Below are 22,962 nucleotides of genomic sequence, written 5' to 3' on the forward strand. Positions count from 1 at the left end.
CTCGTTGGGATTTTAGTTTCCCCGTCTGTGGGAGGGGTGAGTCGTGGGTCAGAGAGTCTGCCCTAGAAATTGTTTGAAAGGCCCTCTCGAAAGCTGTAGGTGGTTGTGGGCATGGGCGCAACCTTTGGGGAAGGCAAATTGATGATGTCAATCATCCGTGTGACTCTCTGCTCTTAGGGATCCCACGAGCGGGCACAGAATGTGTACTAGTGCAGACCAACTGATAGGGGGGCAGTGGTACAGACAGTCAGGGTGGGGAGCTGGCAACCGCCCTAGAGTCAGCGAAAGAAGGGAAGCTGGAGGTCTATGTAGCTAGTGGGCAAGAGGAAGAGGCTAAGGGCCCAACTGCATTGATCTTATCCCACCTGAGTGAAAATAATTCTAAACGTGTGTGTGTGGCATAAAATCTAGCCCTATAATTTTTTTTCTCCATTTTAACATCTCTGAAATTGGTTTTGCTTGTTTAATATTTATTTATTAGGCTATGCCGGGTCTTAGTTGTGGCACCTGGGGTCTTCTATCTTTGCTGCTGCACACAGGGTCTTTAGCTGCTGCACGTGAACTCTGAATTGTGGCAAGAGAGATCTAGTTCCCTGGCCAGGGATCGACCCTGGATGCCCTACATTGGAAGTGTGGAGTCTCAGCCACTGGACCACCAGGGAAGTCATTGAAACAGTTTTGTCTTATAATTGAATCAATGGTATCTGTTTTTTCAACTTTTTTCTTTAATATTTATTTATTTGGCTTTGCTGGGTCTTATTTTCAGCCCATGGGATCTTTGCTCTTTGGCTGTGGCATGCAAACCCTTAGTTGCAACAGGTGGGATCTAGTTCCCTGACCAGGGATCGAACCCCGGCCCCCTGCACTGGGAGCGCAGAGTCTCAGACACGTAACCACCAGGGAAGTCCCTGAAATAGCTCTGTCTTATAATCAAATCAATGGTATCTTAAAGTTGATGAACTAAAGCAAAACAAAGAGAGCAAGGGTGGGCACAGGATCCCCTGAGTGAAGGCGGGACTTGCACTTCTGCCTTAAAGGCTTTGCAACGCGTTTCCTAAATACAACAAGCATCTATAGATGTACCTTGAGGACATTGCTATGCTATGCTAAGTCACTTCAGTCGTGTCCGACTCTGTGCGACCCCATAGATGGCAGCCCACCAGGCTCCCCATCCCTGGGATTCTCCAGGCAAGAATACTGGAGTGGGTTGCCATTTCCTTCTCCAATGCATGAAAGTGAAAAGTGAAAGTGAAGTCGCTCAGTCGTGTCCAACTCTTAGCGACCCCATGGACTGCAGCCTAATAGGCTCCTCCGTCCATGGGATTTTCCAAGCAAGAGTACTGGAGTGGGGTGCCATTGCCTTCTCCGTGAGGACATTAGGCTAAGTGAAATAAGCCAGTTACAAAAAGACAAATATTGTATGATTCTATTTATACAAAGGGTCTCAAGCAGTCAAATTTGTAGAAACAGAAAGTAAGAGCGATGGTTACCAGGGGCGGAGGGGAAGGGGAAATTCAGAGCAGTTGTTCAATAGGTTTAGAGTTTCAGATATGCAAGATGAAAAAGTTCTGGAGTCTGTTTCACAATGGAAAAAAACGCAATGTAAATATACTTAATACTACTAAACTGTGCACTTAAAAAAGGGTAAGTAGTAAATCTTATGTGTTTTTTTTTTTTACCACAATAAAAAAATTTTTGAAATCTTACAGACTGAACAAAAAATATATTAGGCACCTGTTTTCATTATTTCCTTTGCATATGATCTATGGGTTTTCCACCAGTGCTGAGATATTAAAGTTTCAGGATTTTTTTTTTTTCCCAGCTACAATCTAAAGAAAGAAAAAAAAAAGAGAGAGAGAGAGAGAAGACAGGAGGAAGGGAGGGAAGCAGCAGGGAAGGAGGGAAGGAGAAAAAGGAAGGAAGGGAAGGGAAATGAAAAAGGTACATGGAAGAAAAATCTGGAAGATTAGACTGTCACCAGGGAGTAGAACTGGGTGACCCCCTTGCTTTCTATCTTACAGTGTTTGTATGTTGTGTTAGTAGCTCAGTTGTGTCCAACTCTGCAACATCATGCACCATAGTCTGCCAGGCTCCTGTGTCCGTGGGTTTCTCCAGGCAACAGTACTGAAGTGGGTTGCCATTTCCTTTCTCCAGAGTATCTTCCTGACCCAGAGATCAAACCTGGGCCTCCTGCACTGCAGGCAGATTCTTTACCATCTGAGACACCAGGGAAGCCCATCGTGTTTGTATAGTTCAAGTTATTTTAAAACATAAAAAAATACCTAAAATATAACCATACAGAATGAAACCAATTAAAAAAATTTTTTTTGAAAATACTCTAGCTAAAAAAGAATTCCAGTGAGCCGGCTTCAGGGGACACATCTGAGGCGGCCACTCTTTGAGGTGCACAGCTGGATCCATGCGTCCAGCACATGGGGCTGGGGTGTGGAGCTGCCCCGTGCGGGCCTGGCCAGACAGCAGAGCATCCGCAGGAAGCAGCTGGAGTGGCTGCTTCAAGCAGCGCATGTGAGGTTGGCAGCGAGTGGGAGATGCCCCCTCCCCCAAGGAGGGGTACCCGGGTAAAAGGGTTCACGGGAGGGCCCTGAACCCCCAACTAGGAGGTGGACTTGGTCCTGACCATGGTGGGAAGCCAGTGAAGGTTTCAGAGCAAAGCTGGCCATGATGAGGTGGCTTCAGGAAGCTAAGTTTGGCCGAGAGTGGCCCTGTCTCGGTTGGGTCTATTCTGAGGAGGAAAGAGCACGGGGCGGTTGAGGATTGGACCCCAGGCCTCTTGCTCTCAACATCTTCCATCAAAGTCCTACTTGCTGATTCTGAACTGGGCTATCCCATGGTCCACCCCCAGCAACCAACCCGTCTTGACTCCCTCCTGCTGGCGTCCCCTTTGTGCCACTGGTTGGGAGACAGGAGACCACAGCATTCTGGAAGAAATCCCGCCCCCTGCACCCCCCGAAACCTCTGCCTGCACCCCGATTCCCAGTAGCCTTTACATGGGGCTGGAAGTGTGTCACGTCCCTGTATCCCCTTCCCAGGCGGATCTAGGCTCCCCCCATGTAATGACTTTGCCGGGAGTCCCGTCCCTCAGATACACCCACCATCACCACCATTACTGTCTGGTCACCTCGGGCCCAGACCCCAGGCCTCCCAGCCGCCTCCTCATCCTGCTGCTGTCTGAGCAAGGACGGCCTCTCCAAGCAGGAAGGATGGAGGCTTTGCCCATCAGATTGGCCCTCGCGGCCTTCTGCCACCCTGTCCCTAGTGGTCTCATCTTCCACTGCTCCCTTCTTTGGCCGCCCCACTGCCTACCGAGCAGGGCTGTGGGTTCCCCCGCCAGGCTTCCATTCGGGCCCTTCTTCCCTCCTGACATCCCCTCCCTCATCAATTGCACCTCACACAGCACATGGCCCGTGGCTACCAACTGAGTGAATATATATGTGAACCAAGGCAAAGGCGGGGGCCATTCTCACCACCCGCCAGCTCCGTGGTCCCCATCCCGCTGGCGCGGTGCCCAGGAGAACTCTTTTCCATCCCCGGCAGGCTGCCTGCCCTTGTCTCACAGTCACCCTTTGTTAGGCCTCCGCTCCCAAGGGCATCTTATCTGACTAAACAGGTTGTAATCTCCCAGAGTCACGGACCCCCTACCTCCTGCCAACCTGGAGTAAACAAGCCCTTTTGCTAAGAGGTTGGAGGGATTCACAGCTCACACACCTGGCCAGGGCTGCAGCCCTGCCTGACTCCCTCCTGTTCAGGCTTGCAGGATACTCCTGCTCCCTACGCTGGGCACCCCCGCCCCCAGCCTCCCCACCCTGCTTACAGCCAACCTCTGACCCCACTGCCTGCCTGTCCCTGTCAACCTCCTCCATCCCATCCCCCTTGCTTCCGGGACAGAAATGTCATCCTCTCCTACCCCCTTCTCTTCCTGTGGGACGCTCTTCCCCTCCAAACCTCTGCAGGAACCGTCCTCAGGAAGAGCGTCACCTCCACAGCTGCAGCGCCCTGTGCAGCCCTCACTGCCCTGAGCCTGTCGCAGGCCCCTCGCCTCCCTTGATCCTGACCTCCTTGAGAGTAGTGTCTGGTTTCAGCCCAGAGGGAGCTGGGGTTCTGAGAGGGGGAGTGACTTGCTCAAAGTCACACGGGCAGGGGGAGGTCAGACTGGAAGAGCCAGGTGAGCACCCCCAGCCCCCAGGGCCACCAGGTCTCCACCCAGGCTGTAAAATGCATGACTCACAAAGAAGCTGGCCATTCTGCTGGAGTGTGGGCTCCCAGCCTGGAAGGTGTGGGCCCCAAGTACTGGGCCAGAGAGAGAGCTAGAACTCAGACACAGGAAATGGGGCTGGAGTTTAGGTGCGTTTATTTCTGTACAAATCATTACAAAATCAAGTCTAGGGTAGTCGCCGGCCCCCACCCCTTGCCCCAAAGTGCAATGACTCACTGCTGGCCTCCTTCCCCACCTGACCCTGCCCATTCCACAGCCTCCTCCAGGAAGCCCTCCAGTCTCTTCCCTTCAAGACTCCAGAAGAGCTGGGGGGGGTAAATCCAGCCCACTGAGGCCCAGCAATAAAGTGCCTGATGTAGAGGGAGATGACAGAACTTAGGCGACAGCTCCCAGGCCTCTAGAGCCTTCCCAGGCCCAGGTGGGGGAAGGCCCTTGGACTACTCCAGCAGCTGCAAACGAAGGGGCTTCGGAAAACCTCAGTTGGGCCGGGATCCCCCCTCCTCTCAGCCCCAAAGGCTCCTCCAGCAGGTGGAAAACCTCATGGCTGGATGGCAGAAACAGGGGCCTGGCTCTTTAAGAGCCAGGCTAATGGCAGCTGGGCAGAGGGGCTAAGAAAACAGCTGAAGGTTTGTCCATTCTTTTCAGAGTTCCCTAAAGCCTGAGGAAGTTGCACAAAAATACCCTCAAGTTTCCAGGAGGAGGTGAGGAAGGGAATCCCAGACCCACAGGAAGCTGAGTCCCCCAGCAAGGGGCGGTGGCTGGAGGTGCCCAGTCTTAATGGAGGACAGACCCAAGGTGGTCAGTGGGAGGAGGTGGGAGGGTTCTCAGACTCTACAATTAGAACCTGACACAGGCAGAAGGAGGCCCAGAGACGGGGCAAGGGGTTTGTTCAAGGCCACTCAGGGTAGAGGCAAGACCCAGACACCAGTCTCCCACCCTGGAGAGCCCCCCAACCCCACAAATGCCCCAGCCTGGCCCCCTACCCCCACCCAACCTCTCTCTAGCTCTAGAAAGGGAGGAGGCGGCTTCCTGGGACAGGACCCCACCATCCCCATCAATAGGAAGTGATTTGGGGTCCATCCTGGGGTTCTGAACCAAGGCCTCACGGGAAAGGACGTGACCTTAGCCTCAGATTACTCAGAAATACCCTGATTGACTATGCTCAGACCCTGACTAGACAAAAAATACCCTCAACACCCGATTAACCACACAGAAGCCCAAATCCTTGATTGGCCAAGAGATTCCTCCAGGCCCTGGATGGCTGGAGGCTGTGCCTGCTTCAAGGCCTGACCGTCCAGAAGACACCCTGACCAGCCTTGATTGGCCAGGAGACGGCCCCGGGTCGAGCAGCTGGGCGGAGAGCCACTTCTCCCGTGCCCCTCGTGAGAACCCCACAGGCGGGGTGGCCTAGGTCCAGGAGGGGTGGGAGAAGGTGATTCCGTACAACTGGGCCCAGGACGAGAAGACCCTCTTCTCCGTGATGAAGCGGTGGTGGTTGCCCTTGCGGCTGTTCTCGTTCTGGATGTAGGTGACACACTCGTCTGGCCCCTTGGGCTCATAGTAGTGGTAGGGCATACGCTGCAGGTGGGGCCGCAGGCTGCGGCAGAGCAGAGGGGGCCGTAAGGGCAAGGGGGGCACTGGCGGGATCCTGCCCTTCCCAGCCCCTGACCTGCTGTAGTGCCTCAGTGGGGGAAATCCCCACCCCCTCCCTGGGCCTCAGTTTCCCATCTGTGAAATGGGTATAGTGTAGACTAGGTGTCTGACTCTCAAACTTTTTTTTTTTTTTAATCTATTTGGCCACATCAGGTCTTAGTTGTGGCAAAAGAGCTTATGTGGACTCTTCCTGGACCAGGGAGCGAACCCCATGTGCCCTGCATTGCAAGGCTGATTCTTTACTACTGAGCCACCAGGGAAGTCCTCAAATTTTTATTTTTTTTAATGCAGTGGAAACTTTTCCTTTTCCCCAGAGGGTGCCAATGTGGGATAGTGGTAAGGACCATGGGCTCTGAAGCCTGACCCCTACCCCTTACTGTTCCTGGGAACTGAGGCCATTCACAAAACATCCTCCTCTTATCCCTTACAGTCACTATAAGGAGTAAATGAGATAATAAAAAACCATGTTTGGTACACGGTCAGCACTTAGTGAAAAAACAGCTGTCACCCACTGGGCTTTTCACATAGTAATAATAAAAATAGTTATTAATATATAAACTCTGGACTCCGGCTGAGCTTGGGATGGAAGCCCCTGAGGTAGCTCTGAAGAGCCTAGATCTCTGCAGAGCAGTTTGAATACTGTAAAATAGAGGCCCTCAAAGGCACCCCAGCCAAGGTCTCCAGGACCCCCGCTCCACCCTGAGGCCAACAGCTGGACATCGCCCTAGGAGTGCTCACCTGCAGTAGTCCGGGGGCACCATGCCATAGACGTGCACGTGGTCACACAACTCCACCGCAATCACCATGGTGAACCAGCCTGTGCTCAACCATGAGTGGGACTTTTCCCTGGGGGCAGAGAGGTGTCATGATGAAGGGGCGTGGGGGTGGGGCAGGCAGAGAGGAAGGGTCCACCCACCCAGAGTTTCCCAGAACTCCTCCCACTCTGCCCCCTCCTGGGGCTCTCCTTCCGTGTCAGTCACCCCCTGTCCAGCCCTGCTGCGGGAGCGCGGACAAGTCTGAATGGAGATGAGGGGTGGAGGGAGGGCTCCTTTGAGGGGAAGCACAGGAACACGACATGCTGGGAATTAACTCCTGGGGAGCCTGGTCACCCTCGAGCAAGCTGGGAGTGACCCTGACCACAAAACATGGTAGGCGGAAACAGCTGCACACACGCTAGGAGCAAACTCCAAAGGGGAGACTAATCCGCGGAGGTCCTGCCAGGAGTGACGAGTGACAAGTTCAGAGCAAGGCATGGGGCGAGCAACCAAGAACCTCGGGCTGTGCTGCCCACCAGACAGCCACCAGCCACACGCGGGCACGCGTGAGCACTTGACATGTGGTTAAGATGTGCTGTCGGTGTAAAATACACACTTTATTCCTTAGCATGAAAAAAAGAATGTAGAATATGTCACTGACAATTTTTCACACTGTTCACTTGTTGAACTGAAGATATTTAGGGTATATTTGATTGAGGTGGGGGGTTCTTTGAAAAGTTTAAGAAAAAATAACTTCTACAAGACTGACAGAGAGAAAAGACACAAATTAACCAATATCAAGAATAAAAAAGGAGGGTTCATCATAGGCCTTGTAGACATTAAAAGAATAATACAAAAACTGTAAAAAGCAACGTACATGAATTTGATAATTTAGATGAAATGGGCCAATTTCTTGAAACCGCAAACTGCCAAAACTCAAGATGAAATAGATAACCTAAATATCCTATAACTCTTAAAGAATTCAAAAATCTTCTGAAAAAGCACTCTCCAGGACAAGAGTTTCTACCAAACATTGGCAAATTCTACCAAACATTTAAAGAAGAAATAAAACCAATTCTAGGTTTTAATCTCTTCCAGAAAATAGAAGGAAAACATTTCCCATTTTCACTTTCTGAGACCAGCATTACTCTGATACCAAAATGAGGCAAAGACAGTACAAAATAAACTACAGACCAATATCTCTCATGAACACAGATACAAAAATCTCAACAAAATATTGCAAATCATATCCAGCAACATATAAAAAAAATGACATCCACAACCAAGCAGAGTTTATTCCAGAAACGCAAGACTGATTCAATATATAAAAATCAATCAATATAATCCATCATATTAATAGTCTTAAGAAAAACCATGTGATATCAATTGATGCATAAAAACATTTGATAAATCCAATACCCAGTAATGACTTTAAAAAATGCTTTTAGCAGGACTTCCCTGGCGGTCTAGTGGTTAAGACTCCATTCTCCCAAAACAGGGGGCACAGATTTCATCCCTTGTTGGGAAACCAAGATCTCGCATGCTGCATAGCATGGCTTAAAAAAAAAAAAATCACCAAGAACCAAAACAAACAAAAAAGTCTCAGCAAACCAGTAAGAGAAGGAAACTTCCTCAACCTGATAACCTCTTCAACCCATAGCTTCAAAAACCTACAACCAACACCATATTCAATGATGAAAGACTGAGCACTTTTCCCGTAAGACTGAGACCAAGGCAAGGACGTCCACTCTCACCACTTCTAAAACAATTCAGTGTTATATTGAAAGCACTAGGCAGTGCAATAATGCACGAAAAAGAAATAAGAGGCATACAGATTGGAAACAAAAAATAAAACTGTCCTTATATGCATGTTGTTACATCATGATCATTTGCACAGAAAACCCAAAGAATCTACAAAAGTCTCCTTGAACCAATAAGGAAGTTTAGGAAGATTATTGGATATAAGGTCAACACACAAAAATCAATCATATTTATATAAGCTAGCAATGAATAATAGGAAACCCATCAAAATTCTAATACTATGTACAACAGTTCTAAAAATTTTAAATATTTAGGTATAAATCAAACAAGATGTGTATAGGACCTATATGTTGGACATATCAAGTTGAATAAAAGTGAATTTAATTTCGCCTGTTTCTTTTAACTTTTTAAACGTGGCTACTCTAAAATTTTAAATTACCTATGTGGCTCGCATGGTATTTTTATTGGACGGCACTGGCCCAGCTTTTCTAGAGAGATCAGTCAGAGCAGCACATACCGAGGGTGATGTATCCTTAGAAGAGACATGCTGGGAATGGTCAACACGTTCCATGAGGCATGCTATGGGAGGGCTGTCCTAGAAAGATGCTAGGAGTGATGACACAACCTTAGAGCAGAGCATGCTGGGAGCCCCTGTCCTCTGGGAGTACTGCAAGCCCTCCCAGGGAGACGAGGCCAGGCAGAGCATGTTGGAAATGACACAAGCTGAGAGCTGGACGTGAAGCGAACTCCCCTAGGAAACCCAACCAAGAAAAGGTGGCAAGAAGTGACCACACCCTCAGAGCAGTGCATGCTGGGAGCAACAGGCCCTCCAGGTGGAGCGCGCTGAGAGGGAGCACAGGGCTGGCCAGAGGGAGGGGGCAGGAGGTTGGTACCTGTCCTTGCCTGTCTCACTCCGGAAGAGGTCGTCAAACTGGCGCATGCGGCTGAGGGAGATGGCATAGGCCTCCATGTTGGGGAACACCAGGCCTGCCCGCTGGATGACGCGCACCAGGCTGCCCTGGGGCTTCTGCATCTTGTTTGGGGGCCCCCAGAAGATGAACACAGTTTCAGGGGTCCGGTTGACAAACTCCTGAGGCCTCCGCAGCACATGGAATACGCTGGAATGGGCCACCACGCGGAAGGTGGTCTTGTTGCCCACATCGGCCGAGTAGCCCGTAGTGGGTGCGTCGTTCATGCGGATTGTGCACTCGGCCCGCTCGATCTCAGGACCCAGCTTGGTGCCCAGCAGGTGGCTGGAGCTGGTGACAATCACACACTGGCCACACCTGGAGGGCAGCGTCTGGAGGGTTAAGGAAAGCCAACACTGTTATGACCACTTGGTGCCAGACGCTGTGCTCCATACACCCAGGCCTCCAGGAGGCAGGAATTATGATGCCCATTTTAAAGACAGGGAAATTGAGCCGTATTCATTCAACATTCAACAGATATTTATAGCAAGCTTGCTAATGGCCAAGTACAAGAGACAGAGCAATAAACAAGAGACCCCACTCCTGCCTTTAAGAAATTCACAGTTGGGGAGACAGATGGTGAACAAGTAAATGGTAAAATAATGCCAGGTGGTAAGTTATACGTGCTGGGAAGGAAATAAAATAGGGGCAGAGGATCAAGACTGGCAGGAGTGAGGGCTATGCTAGAAAAGTCATCTGAGGGGGCCTCTCTCAGCTAGCACCTGAAGGATGAAAAGAAACCATGCAGGACAGCCATGCTGGGATGTCCCCAAGGTCGCAGAGCAGAGGAGTGCAGGGCCAGGATGTGAACCTAGGTCTACAGGCCATAGAGCCCCAGCTTCACCCTCAGGCCAGCTCTTCAAAGAAGACATCCTCCCCAATGTGTCCATGACATTTCCACATCACCCACAAAAAGGCCATCAACTTGTCAGTAGGAAATGGTGTGGAAGCTTCTTTGAGCCTCTGTTTTCCCATTGGTGAAATAAACAGATTGGAACAAGCTATCTGAAGCCTATTTTCTGCCCATGGATTTCCTGTGCACCCTTCAAGGCTAAGTTCAGGTGCCACCTCCTCCAGGCAGCCTTCCTTGAGGCCTTACTCCAAGATCCAGCAACATGTCTCATGTTTAATACCTCAACTGATGGCTTTGCCAGCTTTCCTGAGCTCTACCATCCTGGCCTCCCCTATCAGGCTGGAAACAGCTGCTGGCCAAGCTCTGTCTCATTCCCTTCCACATCACCCACCCTCAAGCAGTTCCACTTTCTCCCAGGGATTCTACCATTTCTCTTTCAAGGATCCTTAGGGTAGAGAAAGTCTCAGTTAGGTGTTAATCTGTCTCTCGTGTCGTGTGTGAGTGCTCAGTCGCTCAGTCATGTCTAACTCTTTGCTACCCTGTGGACTGCAGCCCACTAGGCTCCTCTGTTCATGGAATTCTCCAGGCAAGAATACCAGAGCAGGTTGCTATGCCCTCCCCCAGGGGAATCTTCCCAACCCAAGGATTGAACCCAGGTCTCCTGCATTGCAGACAGATTGTTTTCCACTGAGCCAATGGGGAAGCCCTAAATCTGTCTCTGTGTGCGTGCTCAATCACTTCAGTTGTGTTCAACTCTGCGACCCTATGGACTGCAGCCTGCTCAGCTCCTCTCTCTATGGAATTTCCCAGGCAAGAATACTGAAGTGGGTTGTAATTTCCTCCTTCAGTAGATCTTCCCAACCCAAGGCTTGAACCCACGTTTCCTGCATTGCAGGCAGATTTTTTTTTACCACTGAGCAACTGGGGAAGCCCTTAATCTGTCTCTTGTGCTTAGTCACTCAGTTGTGTCTGACTCTTTTCAACCCCATGAACTGTAGCCCACCAGGCTCCTCTGTCCATGGGGATTCTCCAGGCAAGAATACTGGAGTGAGTTGCCATGCTCTCCTCCAGGGAATTTTCCCAACCCAGGGAATCTTCCCAACCCAGGGATCAAACCCAGGTCTCCCACATTGCAGGCAGATTCTTTACCGTCTGAGCCACCAGGGAAGCCCAAGAATACTGGAGTGGGTAACCTATCCCTTCTCCAGGAGATCTTCCTGATCCAAGAATGGAACTGGGGTCTCCTGCTTTGCAGGTGGATTCTTACCAGCTGAGCTACCAGGGAAGCCTCTGTCTCTAAACACATGCTAATGGGCCTTTTTCCAGTGAGGATGAGCTCATGGTCCCAGGTTCTATATGCAAAGACCTCTAGAGATTTAGGAGGGTTAGTGAGAGAAGAGAGAGAGGTAGGCAGGGGCTGGGGGACCTCCTTCTGGAAGGTGGCATCCATGCTGGAGGCCAATAATTTTCTCCCTGACCCCAAAGAAAACACTGGGGCTCAGAGGACTACAAGGTGAGCTCCAGAAATACAACCTTCATGGCTAGCCAAAACAAACAGAAGTCCCAGGAAAGGCTCTGGGCCTCTCCACCCAGCTGTATCTCAGCAGATGTTGGGGCAATACCTGGGCTCCTCCTCTCCCTTGCTGTGTGGCCTTGGGGAAGTAACTTTGCCTCTCTGAGCCTCAATTTTCCCATCTCATCAAGGGAGATAATGCTAAACTCACAGCACTGGTATGAGGATTACTGCTGATCACAGTGCCCAGCACACAGTGGGCAACTGACCACTGGCGGCCATTCTTATTATTGCTTTTGTGTTGTCAAGTACCCTAGAGTCCTGCTCCCAAATCCGATATAGACTCCCCTGCAGAGACTGAGATCTGAAAACCAGACAGACCTTTCCAAAGGGATTCTGATTCAGGAGATTATAGGCTATTAGCACTGAGGGTGGAACCTTGGAGAAAACTGAGGTCCAGAGGACAGGCTGCTTGTCCGAGGTCACATCGCAAACAAGGGGCTGAAGGCACCGGACTCCTGGGGTCCACCCTTTTCTTTAGGAGGGATGGAGGAAGTAGAGAGAAGAGGAGGAGGAGGAGAAGGTAGGAGCAGTGATGGTGGGCAATGGGGAAGGGCAGTCTCCAGGCAGCTCCCAGGGAGTTCCCCAGAGCGGCTGCCCTACCTTGTTGCCAAGAATGGGGATGTATCCGTCAGTGATGCTCCACTTCCTGAGGTTGACAGGCCGGCGTGTCCGGCCCCGCAGGGAGCCATAATGAAAGACCTCATTGGCACTGTTGGAGCTGTAGAGGATGAGGATGGTGATGAGGGCAAAGAGGATCACGAACACTGCTGACCGCTGCTCCTGGAGAGGGGAGAGGCCAGTGAGGGCCCAGCCGTCCGGCAGAGTCCTCACGACCTACCACGCCTGCTAATTCCTGTTCTTTATTCCACCAGTTCAGGTACCACCTCCCCCAGGGAGGCCTCCTCCAACTCCCTGAGCACTGCCCATCACAGGCACCACCTCCCCCAGGAAGGCCTCCTCCAGCTCCCTGAGCACCGGCTATCACAGGACCAATCCCACTGCATTCAGATCCCCCTCAATGGAACCATAAGTTCTGAAGGCTGGGACTGAGTCAGCCTTGATCCCCACCATATCTCAGTTCCCAGGGTGGAGCCCAGAGCACAGAAGGGTGGCTGGATCAGATTGGATGTGGGGGTCGCAAGGATCCCTCCAGCTGCAGCGGGAATGATGCTTGGAGACAGGTGGGACTTTCAAACGAGAGGGACAGTCTTCCCCAAACAGTCTCCACAAATGTTCATCATTCATTTAAACCTGAAGGGAAAGGTTGTGGTCAGGAAACAGGATGCATGGGTAGTCGGTACACCAACTTATGGCAGAAGGCAGGAAATTGATCTCTGAAGCGTCCACTGGGACTTATTGGCCCAGGGTCTGCAAGGCTAGGTGAGGCCCCGGAGTCCTGACTCTTTGTGCTAAGCCCCCTAGGCGGTTATTGAAGTATTGCTTCTCAGTACCAGGTTTTACTCTTTTTTGCCTGCTCTGTGAAAATGGATCTGGGCCCCTTACAAGCTTTTCCTTGCTAGCAAACTTTGTTAGTAGAGGGTGCTAGAGATAGATTTCAGGAGGAAGGAAGTTTGCTGCCAGGTTCTAGGGGCTTTAAGCCTGGTTCTGGGCACTTGCTCCTCCAGGGCACATGGCTTCTCCCAGGGGTCAGTAGCTTTCTCCAGCATCCACCCTCCGGCAGTTTTGAAGCAGAGTGCCCCTGACTCCTACTGTGACCACAGCTTCTCCAGAAGCATGTGACACACTCAACCACCAGCAACACCCACAAAAATTAAGCTTCAGCTTCCTGGAACAGTTCTGCATGATGCTTGACATGCCTCCTGGGAGTTACCTCCTGTGACCAGCCTTCCCTGTAGCCTAGCAGGTGGATTTATGACAACTTTCATGGCACAGCATCACCGTGAGCTCTCTGCCATCCACTGGGCCATAGCTCTTGCCCTCTCCAGGCCAGTAAGGCCTGAGTCTCAGCTCTGACTGCAGGGGCAGCCCCCTTTTTTTTTTTTTTCCTTTTTCTTTGGCCACATCACAAGGCTTGCAGGCTCTTAGTTCCCTGATCAGGGATCAAACCCTGTCCCCAACAGTAAAAGTACCAATTCCTAACCACTGGACCATTAGAAAATTCCCTCTGAGTGCTCCTTACACCTATTATTCCTGTATTTTGTAGAGTTCGAATCCTTTGTTACTCCAATGCCCAATTATAGTTAACAATTCTTTACATTAAATTTGCTCTGTTCAAATTAGTGTGGTTTCTCTTTCCGGATTGGACCCAGACACACCCATATCACCCCAATCCCAACCCCCAGGCTCTGCCAAAGCCATAGCTCAGTGGATCCTAGGAAAGGGGTGTACAGGGCCAGGCACACAATAGGTGCTCAGGAAACCATAAATGAATGGATGATGCGGAACCCGGGCACCCTTGGAGTGATGCTTACAACATTATGTCATTTTTGACTCTGACCACTGTCCCCTCTCCCAGACTCCCATTCACCTTCTCTCCCCAACCCCACCCCCTGCACAGAACTCCACAGTCACCTTCTCAGCTAATCCTTGACCACAGATGGACCAGTCAGGCCTAGGAGGACAGAAGTGGACCTGGGCCCAGACAGAGGCAGGAACTTGCCCAGACCACACAGGTCAGTGGCTACAGCAAGGCTTGCACCAGGGTCTCCCACGCATCAGGAGCTTTTCAGTAGGGAAGAGAGACTGGGTGTGAGGCAGGTCCAAAGGCGACCACTTCACGAAGGGAAATAAGAAGCCGAGATGGGGACAAGAAATAAAGAGATGGGGATAAGAAACAAAAGGTAACTTACTTTGTTGTTCTTCATCTCTCTCCGGCGTCTGCTGAGGGGCAGGGGCCAGTGTCCTGCAGGTGGCCCAGGTAGGGGTGTGTGGTCAGACCTGCAAGCCACAGAAAGGATTATGGTCCAGCTGGTCCTAAGCGACACCCTCCCCACTCCCGCCAGCTCTATCCACCCATGACTCCAAGGCTCAGGGCTGTACCCATTTTCCAGATGGAGACACTGAGGCCAAGAAAGGGCAGGAATTGGTCAGCAGTCATACAGCCAGGTGGTGGCAGAGCCCTGCCTCTCTCCCTGCCGTTCTCTCTCCCACTTTGTGCCAAAGGCAGCTTGCAGGCCAAAGGCTGGCTTCCCTGCTGGGGTGGGGGGTTGCTGCTCCTCACCTAGCAGGAGCCCTATTCGTACCTCTACTCTAAACCTTGCCTTATGGTCCCAAAGCCTGGGAATAAAGCAACATTCTTTGTAGGTCCCCAAACTCCTCAACACTCACACCCTTCCAGGTCTTGCATAAACTGGCCCCTCCAACTGGAACACTCTGCACAACCCTGTTCATGCCCACTCATCCTCCCACCTGGGGTGGGCCAGGAATGTCCCCTGCATGCCACCTTCCAACTGAGAGTTCTGATGGCACAGCTGGCCCAGGGCCTCATTCCCATTCTCTGCTGTGCCTCCAGGGCCCTGGGGATGTGCAGGAGGTCCACTGAGTGATTCCATTCTTAACTTGTTTTCCCTTGGTTTTGACTTTGTTCATTATTACATAAGATCTTGGGGGTTAAGGGTTCAGACTCATCTATCCAATGGGCATAATCACAGCTCCACCCTGGTGAGGGGGGAGAGAGTCTCAGGGAACCATACACACTCTGCTCCTCACTCTCCAATAGACGCCCCCCACCCGGCCCCCATCTTCGCAGGACGCAGCTTCTCTGCAGTTTTCAATTTCCCTACCTTTCAAAAGGGAGTCAGTACTTGTGTCCAGCCACCTCCAGCAGATTAGGCCAGAAGACACGGAAAATGAGTGCGCAAAGAAAGAAACTGGGGCCCAGGGGCTCCCCCAGCTCGGTCGAAGCTTCCCTACAGGGGCCTCCCAGCTCCCGCCACTATCTCTGCCCCCTGACCTAGCAGCTGTTTACTTCTACACCGCTCTCAGGCATAGCCAGGCCAAAGGAGGTGTCCCCACTCAGCTTCTGACTGGTTGGGTCCTAACTCCGCCCACCACCCAACCCCGCCTTCTCTCCGCAGGCGCCCCCTCCTCCCTAGCCATGTTTCAGGTTTCACCGCAGCCAGCCTTCAAAGCCACCCCAGTCGGGACTCATGGGGACTCTCACCAGGTCCAGTCCCGCCGGTTGCACAGATCAGGAGACAGGTTCAACAGAAGGAAAGAGCGGCTTGTTGTTAGACTCACAGCCCACTAATGCAAAAGTTATCCAGGATCCCTAGGTAGCCCCCATCCACCCTGAGGCCTCTAGCATTCCAGCTGCTTCTCTGAGCTGAGCCTCCCCTCTCACTACACTTTCCTTCAGATGCCCCAAGCTCCAGACACCCTAGAACACTCCTGTTCCCAGACCCGCCCCCCGACTTTCCCACCTTTGCCTGAGCAGTGCCCTCAGCCAGGACCACTGTTCCCTTGGTCAGCCCCCGTCACAGTCCTGCTCTGAGAAGGCCATGGTCAGTACAGCATCTCAGGTTCAACTGCAAATCCGGGTTCCTCCACTTACTGGCTGAGGGGCCTCGGGCAAGCCATGTGACCTCTCTGAGCCTCAGTTTCCTCATCTGTGAAATGGAATGATAAGAGTAGGTAACTCACAAGATTGTTAGAAGGATTCAAGCAGATGTGGCACGGGAAGCACAGGGATTTGAAAGTGCTTGGTCGGGGCCAGCAGCTGTTAGTTTTATGGTTATTCATTGTTCAAGGCCTGCCTCTTCAGGAGCTTGCCAAACAATTCTCCCCCAAGCCGCCTCTGATGCCTGGCCCAGCAACTTCCCTCTAATATCAATAAATGCTGAGTCCTTGCTAAGCACCACCCACTCACTGAATCTTCCTGGCAATTGTACACAGTAGGGGCTCTTGTCCCCATTTCACAGATGAGGAGACTGAGGTTCACAGATGAGGAGACTGAGGTTCACAGAGGCAAAGTGCCTTGCAGAGCTGTTCAGAATTTGCTGGGAAGTCTTATTTCCAGGCAGCAACCTGGGGCTGAGCCTGACCGGATCTCTCTCAAGGATCCCCCAGAAAAAAAAAAAAAAAAAGGATCCCCCAGGGCTGGTACTGACTAGAGGCCACCAGGTGCGTTCCCAGCACCTGATTCAGCAGGGATAGCAGGCCTGCTGGGGAGCCACTTCCTCAGGCCAGGGAGGTGGCAGCCCACAGCCCTAAGCCGGGAGCGTGTACTCAGCCCTGAGGAGGCCCAGTCAGAAGGCTGAAACCGTGGGCTAAGGCTGGGGGCCACACCCTGCCCTCTGTTTGGGGGGTTTCGCTTTGCCCAGCTCGAGGATTCCTCCTACACGGTCGGGACGACCCCACGAGTCGCGTGGGAGGAGAGCTCCCGGGAGAAGGGGGAGGGGGCTCCTAATTCCAAATGGGGGACGCCGAAACGGTGGGTGCATCTGGTAGGGGGCGACGAGTTCTCTGCATCCCGCTTGCGCTGACCCCCCACCCTACGAACTCCAGCACTCCGGCGGGTAAGGAGCTCTAGCCTCAGCTGGGAAGAAGGCAGGCAGGCAGGACGGCGGCAGGGTCCCCTAGCTCGAATGGGGTGTCAGCGGCGGGAGGCCCCGCGAACCCCGCGACAGCCCTTGGGCGCGAGGACCGGGATCTTCAGGCGAGACTGCCAAGAGACAGTGGGTCTAGGGGAGCCCCCTGTGGCCCCCACATCAACCTCCATCACCAGCGGCTCCCAACCCCACCCCCACCAGGGGTGCAGGCGGCGCCCGCTCCCGCAGCCCGCCCCCGCGCGGGCCCTGCTCACCTCCCCCGGGGAGCGGTGGCTCCCCGCGGCCCCCGAGCCCCCTCACATGGCGCCGGGAGCCGAGAGCCGGGGTCCGCGATGCTCTGGCCGCCCAGGCCCCGCCGCAGCCCCGGCCCGCCGGGTCCTAGCGCCGCCGCTCCCCGATCTCCGGCCCAGGCCTGGTAGGCGGGCGGAGCCTCGAGGGGCCGCGGGTGGCTCCGCCCCGGGGCGGTGCAGACGGGGATGGGTGAGGGGCAGGCGACCCCCCCGCACGGGGCACCCAGGCTCATTGCTCACGCCTCTAGGCAGCCTGTAGTGACAAGGACAGTAACAGCCTTCCGAAGAACCTCTTCTGTGGGTCAGACCCACACCCACTTCACTTTACTGTCCCCACGGCCGGGATGGGGCAACTGAGTCATAGAGCACCCTGCCCTTGGAATCAATTGAGTTTCTCCCTGGGCATCCCTACCTCGGGCCTCCAGAGCCCTGCACCCAGTAATCACCCTGGGTGAACGCAGGGGTCCACTGTCCAAGTTCAGCGCTGCTAGCTGTGTGGCCTTGGCACTCGACTTGCCGCTTCCCCTGCTTTCGAAAAATGGGGCGAACAAGCTCCGGCGGTGTTGTTAAGGATTAAAAAACGTTTTACATTACTTCTTATAATTATCATGGTATTCATTACATCAATTTTTGTGATAGTGAAAAATAAGAAGGCTGGACGCCTGGTTAAATGAACAAAGGCACAGCCCTGCTAAATGAATGATTCAGATCAATATACACCGACAGGAAGAGATGTCCAGGATGTTCACGGGAATATGTCATAAGTGAAGAAAGCAAGTGTTAAAAATGCATCTCTATACTACTTTGGAAAACGAAGTTGGAAAATTTTGCACCCTGCTCCTAGATATATTGGAGAAGGAAATGGCAACCCACTCCAGTCTTCTTGCCTGGAGAATCCCATGGACAGAGGAACCTGACGGGCTACAGTCCATGGGGTCGCAAGAGTTGGACACGACTGAGCAACTAAACCACCACCACCTAGATATATACCCTGGAGAAAGTCTTGCAACTGCAGGTAATGAAGTTCAGAGCAGCAGTGCTTGAAACCAAACTGGAAATAGTTCATATAGCTATCAAGGAGAATGGAATCTTTTTACATTATGATACATTCACATGGTGAAATACTGTAGAGCAGGGGGAAATGGCATGGATGGATCTTACAGACAGGAGTGAAAAAGCCAAGTTCTGGAAGACAAATGGGACTACACAATATACTGTTAAAGCGCACAGCAGGCAGTAGGCCGCCTCTCACAGGACAGGCGACAGCTTTGCTTATCAGAGTGATTAAAGTTTTAAAAGCAAAAATCAAGAACACAGCAGTCTTGTGTGTTGGGAGATGGGTGTGGAGAAGGAAAAAAGGCAGGGGTGTGCAAGTTATAGTATCAAAGTCTGGTCTTTTAGTGGGATATGAATTCAGGAAGTTCATTATATTGTTTTATTATTCACAAGTATAACTCATGCCGTCATTCAGGTATATTTTAAAAGGTGAAAAAAAAAGAATATAAATGAAAATAGAGATGTTTTTGTCTATCACAGTGATTGAAGGGTCAATAGTGGTTATTTCTGGAATGATAAGATTATGGGCTGATGTCTTCTTTTGGCTTCACTGTATTTTCCAAATTTTTTAGGATAACGGTCACATTGTGTTTTTTATATTTTAAAATTAATTTTTAATATAAAAAATGAACTGCATATATAGCATAATTCCTTTTTTTATCCAACCATCTATGCACGTGGTTTTGTAAGCGTACACAAACTGCTTCGGGAAGAATCCATGAAGGGACTACAGGCAGTAGTTAACCCTGGAGAGTGGATGTGAGGAGAGTGGACGTGGGGAGAGTGGATTGGGTGCTATTTTCACCTTTTGCTTTATAAATTTCCAAGTGGTATCCATTGGACTAATTTAGGACATTAATACCACTTTTAACTTGTTTTTAATTAAAACAAGTTAATGGGCCCCCAAGGTCCAGCCTCCAGGCTGTAGAGACACTGCCCTCCAGGCACTGGGGGCAGTACAAATGGCTGTGGGCACAGGCAAGGCTTCCTGCCCCTCTGGTGTCCTGCTCCATCCGCTTCCTGAGCCTTGGCCCCACCCTCACCCCAGCCCTCCTCAGTGCCTGACCTGCCCTGCTGGCCAGAAAACCACGGAGCAGGGGGCAGGGCGCCTGATGACCAGGACTGCTGGGAGCTCACAGAAGGGGAATCTCTTGCTTGAGGTCACAGGCAGGTTAGAGGCCAGCCCTTCTCCCAGCCCCGGCCAATGACCGGGACTCTGGAAATAAAAGGGTGCTGCAGCCGAGCTCCAGGACCAAATCTGGGGCTGGAGCTCCCCCGTCAGGCCTGCCGTGTCCCTGGGGCCAGGCTTACTCCAGGAGGCTCTGCTCTAGGGCTAGCTTCCCTTTCCAGAGCCCCCAAGAAGAGTAACAACCACTTCAATAATAATAACAAGGACACGGAAGCCTACACAGCTCCCTGTGGGTCAGGGGTTTCTCCTGTGTTATTAATAACAAGCACTATGCGAACATACCTCGCTGAATCCTTAGCACAATCTATAACGTGGACACTGCTGTTACTCCTGCTTCCCAGAGGGAGAAAGTGAGGCTCCAAGAGTACACAGGTGTTCCAGCTGGGATTGCCCCAGGACTGTACGCTAAATCGTCACAAGCCTTTCTGCCCACAAGTGTTTCCCCAGTGGCTCAGCTGTAAAGAATTCGCTGGCAATGCAGGAGATGCAGGTTTGATCCCTGGGTCAGGAAGATCCCTTGGAGAAGGAAATAGCAACCCACTGCAGTATTCTTGCCTGGGAAATCCCACGGACAGAGGAGATTGGCGGGCTGCAGTCCACGGGTTGCAAAGAGTTGAACATGACTGAGTGACTGAGCATTTCTGCCGCTAAAGCCCCAAGCCTGCTCTGCACACGTGCCAGGATCTTCATGTCTGAGAAGCTGTGGCCAGTCCTGGTGCTACTCCCTGACCCTGCCCACAGCTGGGCAGCCCATGCCCTCTGGAGTCGTCCCCCTGCCCCCACCACAGTCTGATGGCAGTAGCCTCTGCTTCAGCCCTTCCTGCCCCAGGGTGGGGATCCTGGTTGTGTGTCACCCTCAGGCCCTTCTTACCCCTTAGCAATCTTTGCACTGTTAGGATTTTTTTCCCCACCATGGGATACTGGAAAAAGCCTTCACAGGCCTCTGGGCAGTGGGTCTGGAACTAAGAAGTCCCTGGTCATTTGCAGACAGAGGCTGGAGCCATCAGAATGGCCCAGGTGACACTGGACCTGGGTGCCCACCAGTACCTAGAAGAACCCAGGCTCCTTTCCTCACCTGGGCTAACTGTGTGAGTGTGCGTTCCTGCCTGACCCCAAGTTCCTTCTGAGAAGAGGCTACGTGAGATACCTCCAGGCTATGAGACTCACCCAGCTTCCCTTGGTTTCTAGGAGGAAGCATTGGGTCCCCAGCAGGCCCACAGAGGAGACAAAAGAGACTGGGTGTGATGTGAAAATAGGGGCCCAGAGTGGCTGCCCACCAAGGTGACCCCCACCACATCCCTCAGGCTCCCACTCCCCCTGACTCACCTCCGGGAAACTGCAGGAACTGCAGTGGCAGAGAAGGGGGTCCAGAGAACGTCAGCAGGCCCAGAACCAATCTCCAGTCATCTTCGTCTGCCTGGAGGAACTGGCTGGTGGATCGCAGCTGCCAGGTTACCACTCCAGAAAGACATTTGGGTCAACAAAGCAATAAACCTCCAACCCACCCAAGGGCAGGGCCAAGACAAAGGGCCTTGGTGTACACTGGACACCAAGGGTTGGGCCTGCGTTTCCCAAGTAATGGAACAGGAAGGGGAGGCAACCTCCTGGGACTGGCTGGAGTTGTAGTCTGATCAAACCCAGCAGACCCTGGGCCTGGGAGACGGAGGGTGATGCTATGAGCAGACACGGCTGATGGTGGTGGGAGGTCTTTCTGCCCATCCCTCACCACCAGGGCAGGCAGGGCTGGGTGAGCAAAGGAGACCCCACTGAAAATGATGACACCCCACTTCATGGGTGCCATCTCTCTCCCGTGAGTTGTATGACTACTCCCTGTGCCTACCCCTGTGCCTTTTACAGGTGAGGAAACTGAGGCCAGGAGGGAGGCACTAACTTACCAGGGTCCTGCAGCAGGAAGTAGAGCCAGAATTAAGCCAAGTCTGACTCCAGAGTCCTCTCTCTGAGCCTGGAAGTTCTCCCACCAACCCCCGCCCCCATCTGCGAGGTCACATTGCCCCCTACCTCTGCCCAACACCAGCTTAGAAACACTCACCACTGCCAAGCCAGCAGTTGTGGCTTGGCCGCCAGCCTGCTGCCTCCCACAGCATGGCTCCCTGCCTCCCCATCTCAGGGCTCTCCTCCCATGCCTGCAGAGACTTCTGGGGCCACCGGGCCCTGGGTAAGGGGAGACAGGGCACAAAAGGCCTGTGGGCCAAATGCCAGGTCTCCAGACTCTCCTGACAAGGTTAGGCGTGGGAGGGGAACGTTCCGGCTACACGTGATTGGTAGGTCCAGTGCCAAATGAAAAGGTGTAGCCCCTTGTTAATTAAAAAAAAAAAAGTGTCAAGTGGAAACTGCAGAACATTAAGCCTGGTGCCCGAGGTAACTGCACAGGTCACCCAACAATGAACTGGCTGAGCCCTGGAGCTGCAAGCTAGAACCCAAGGGCTCCATCCCAGCTGAGACCTTGGGGTCCTGGCCCACCATTAGTCTCCTGGTCTCCAGAAATGGGGAAAAGGGAGGAAGTTAGGAAGAAGGGAGGGGGAGTGAAGCCCTCTTTCCAACCACCGGGTGCAGGGGGCCCAGACACTCAGCTGCAGCTCTCAGACCTGGGATTGCATCCTGGCTCAACCCGGTGGCTTCATGTCATCTGTGAACTGGGTTAATTCTAACCCCACCCCAGGGTGGCTGCACACCGTCCATCCCCTGTTCGATGGTGGGTCTGCTTTTCCACTTTACCGGTGACCGAACTGCTACTCAGAGAAGAAAGGCCCCTGGCCTGCCCCCTGCTTTCCTTTCTGGTAGTGCAACGAACTCCAGAGTTAACTGGGAATTGAACTGGCCAGGCCCTTGGAATCTGACCCTGAACCAGGAAGGAAACGTGATGTGGGGGAATTTCCTCCCACCCTGACTCCTCTCCCAGAGCAGGGTGGGAATCCCATGGAAGGCATTTCCTGGGCTATGTGCTGCCATGGGCCACACACCCTGAGCTGGTGGGGAAGAAGATAGGCTCTTGAGGAAGAAACAGGCAGGCAGATTAGATGGCCAGAGGCCAGCTGGCTGGAGGTCTCCCCTCAAGGCAACAGATCATGGGATTGTGGTGAGCAGAGAAGCTCCAGT

At 52.4% G+C, this 22,962-nt stretch overlaps 1 protein-coding gene across 10 annotated transcripts; it reads right to left on the reverse strand.

Moving 5' to 3' along the window:
• Positions 1-5,193: 5,193 nt before the first annotated feature.
• On the reverse strand, positions 5,194-21,389 carry ST6GALNAC6 (ST6 N-acetylgalactosaminide alpha-2,6-sialyltransferase 6). 10 transcript variants are annotated; one of them, XM_055541246.1, is made up of 9 exons: positions 17,565-17,657; positions 16,183-16,368; positions 14,611-14,698; positions 14,333-14,482; positions 12,869-13,051; positions 12,401-12,580; positions 9,297-9,703; positions 6,626-6,733; positions 5,195-5,831 (listed from the first exon to the last, which is right to left on the reverse strand). In XM_055541246.1, the coding sequence occupies exons 5-9, from the start codon at positions 12,869-12,871 to the stop codon at positions 5,642-5,644; spliced, it is 888 nt and encodes a 295-aa protein (XP_055397221.1). In that variant the 5' UTR covers positions 12,872-13,051; positions 14,333-14,482; positions 14,611-14,698; positions 16,183-16,368; positions 17,565-17,657; the 3' UTR covers positions 5,195-5,641. The 10 variants fall into 10 exon arrangements, with proteins under 10 accessions (XP_055397214.1, XP_055397213.1, XP_055397221.1 ...); XM_055541248.1 differs by lacking the exons at positions 16,183-16,368; positions 17,565-17,657 and adding an exon at positions 15,544-15,728; XM_055541239.1 differs by lacking the exons at positions 12,869-13,051; positions 14,333-14,482 and having other exon boundaries at positions 5,194-5,831; positions 16,314-16,368; positions 17,565-17,702.
• Positions 21,390-22,962: the final 1,573 nt, after the last annotated feature.

Source organism: Bubalus kerabau, chromosome 11, assembly GCF_029407905.1.
Source record: "Bubalus kerabau isolate K-KA32 ecotype Philippines breed swamp buffalo chromosome 11, PCC_UOA_SB_1v2, whole genome shotgun sequence".
Taxonomy (NCBI): Eukaryota; Metazoa; Chordata; class Mammalia; order Artiodactyla; family Bovidae; genus Bubalus; species Bubalus kerabau.

What these genes read in the sequence shown, in the direction of transcription:
- ST6GALNAC6 (XM_055541238.1), bottom strand. Translation starts at nt 15,312, where the DNA reads ATGGAATCACTCAGTGGACCTCCTGCACATCCCCAGGGCCCTGGAGGC. An exon ending in ACATTCCTGGCCCACCCCAG is followed by an intron (nt 14,699 to 15,169) that starts GTGGGAGGATGA and finishes TGTGGCTTGCAG; the next exon opens with GTCTGACCACACACCCCTAC. An exon ending in TCCCCATTCTTGGCAACAAG is followed by an intron (nt 9,704 to 12,400) that starts GTAGGGCAGCCG and finishes TTAACCCTCCAG; the next exon opens with ACGCTGCCCTCCAGGTGTGG.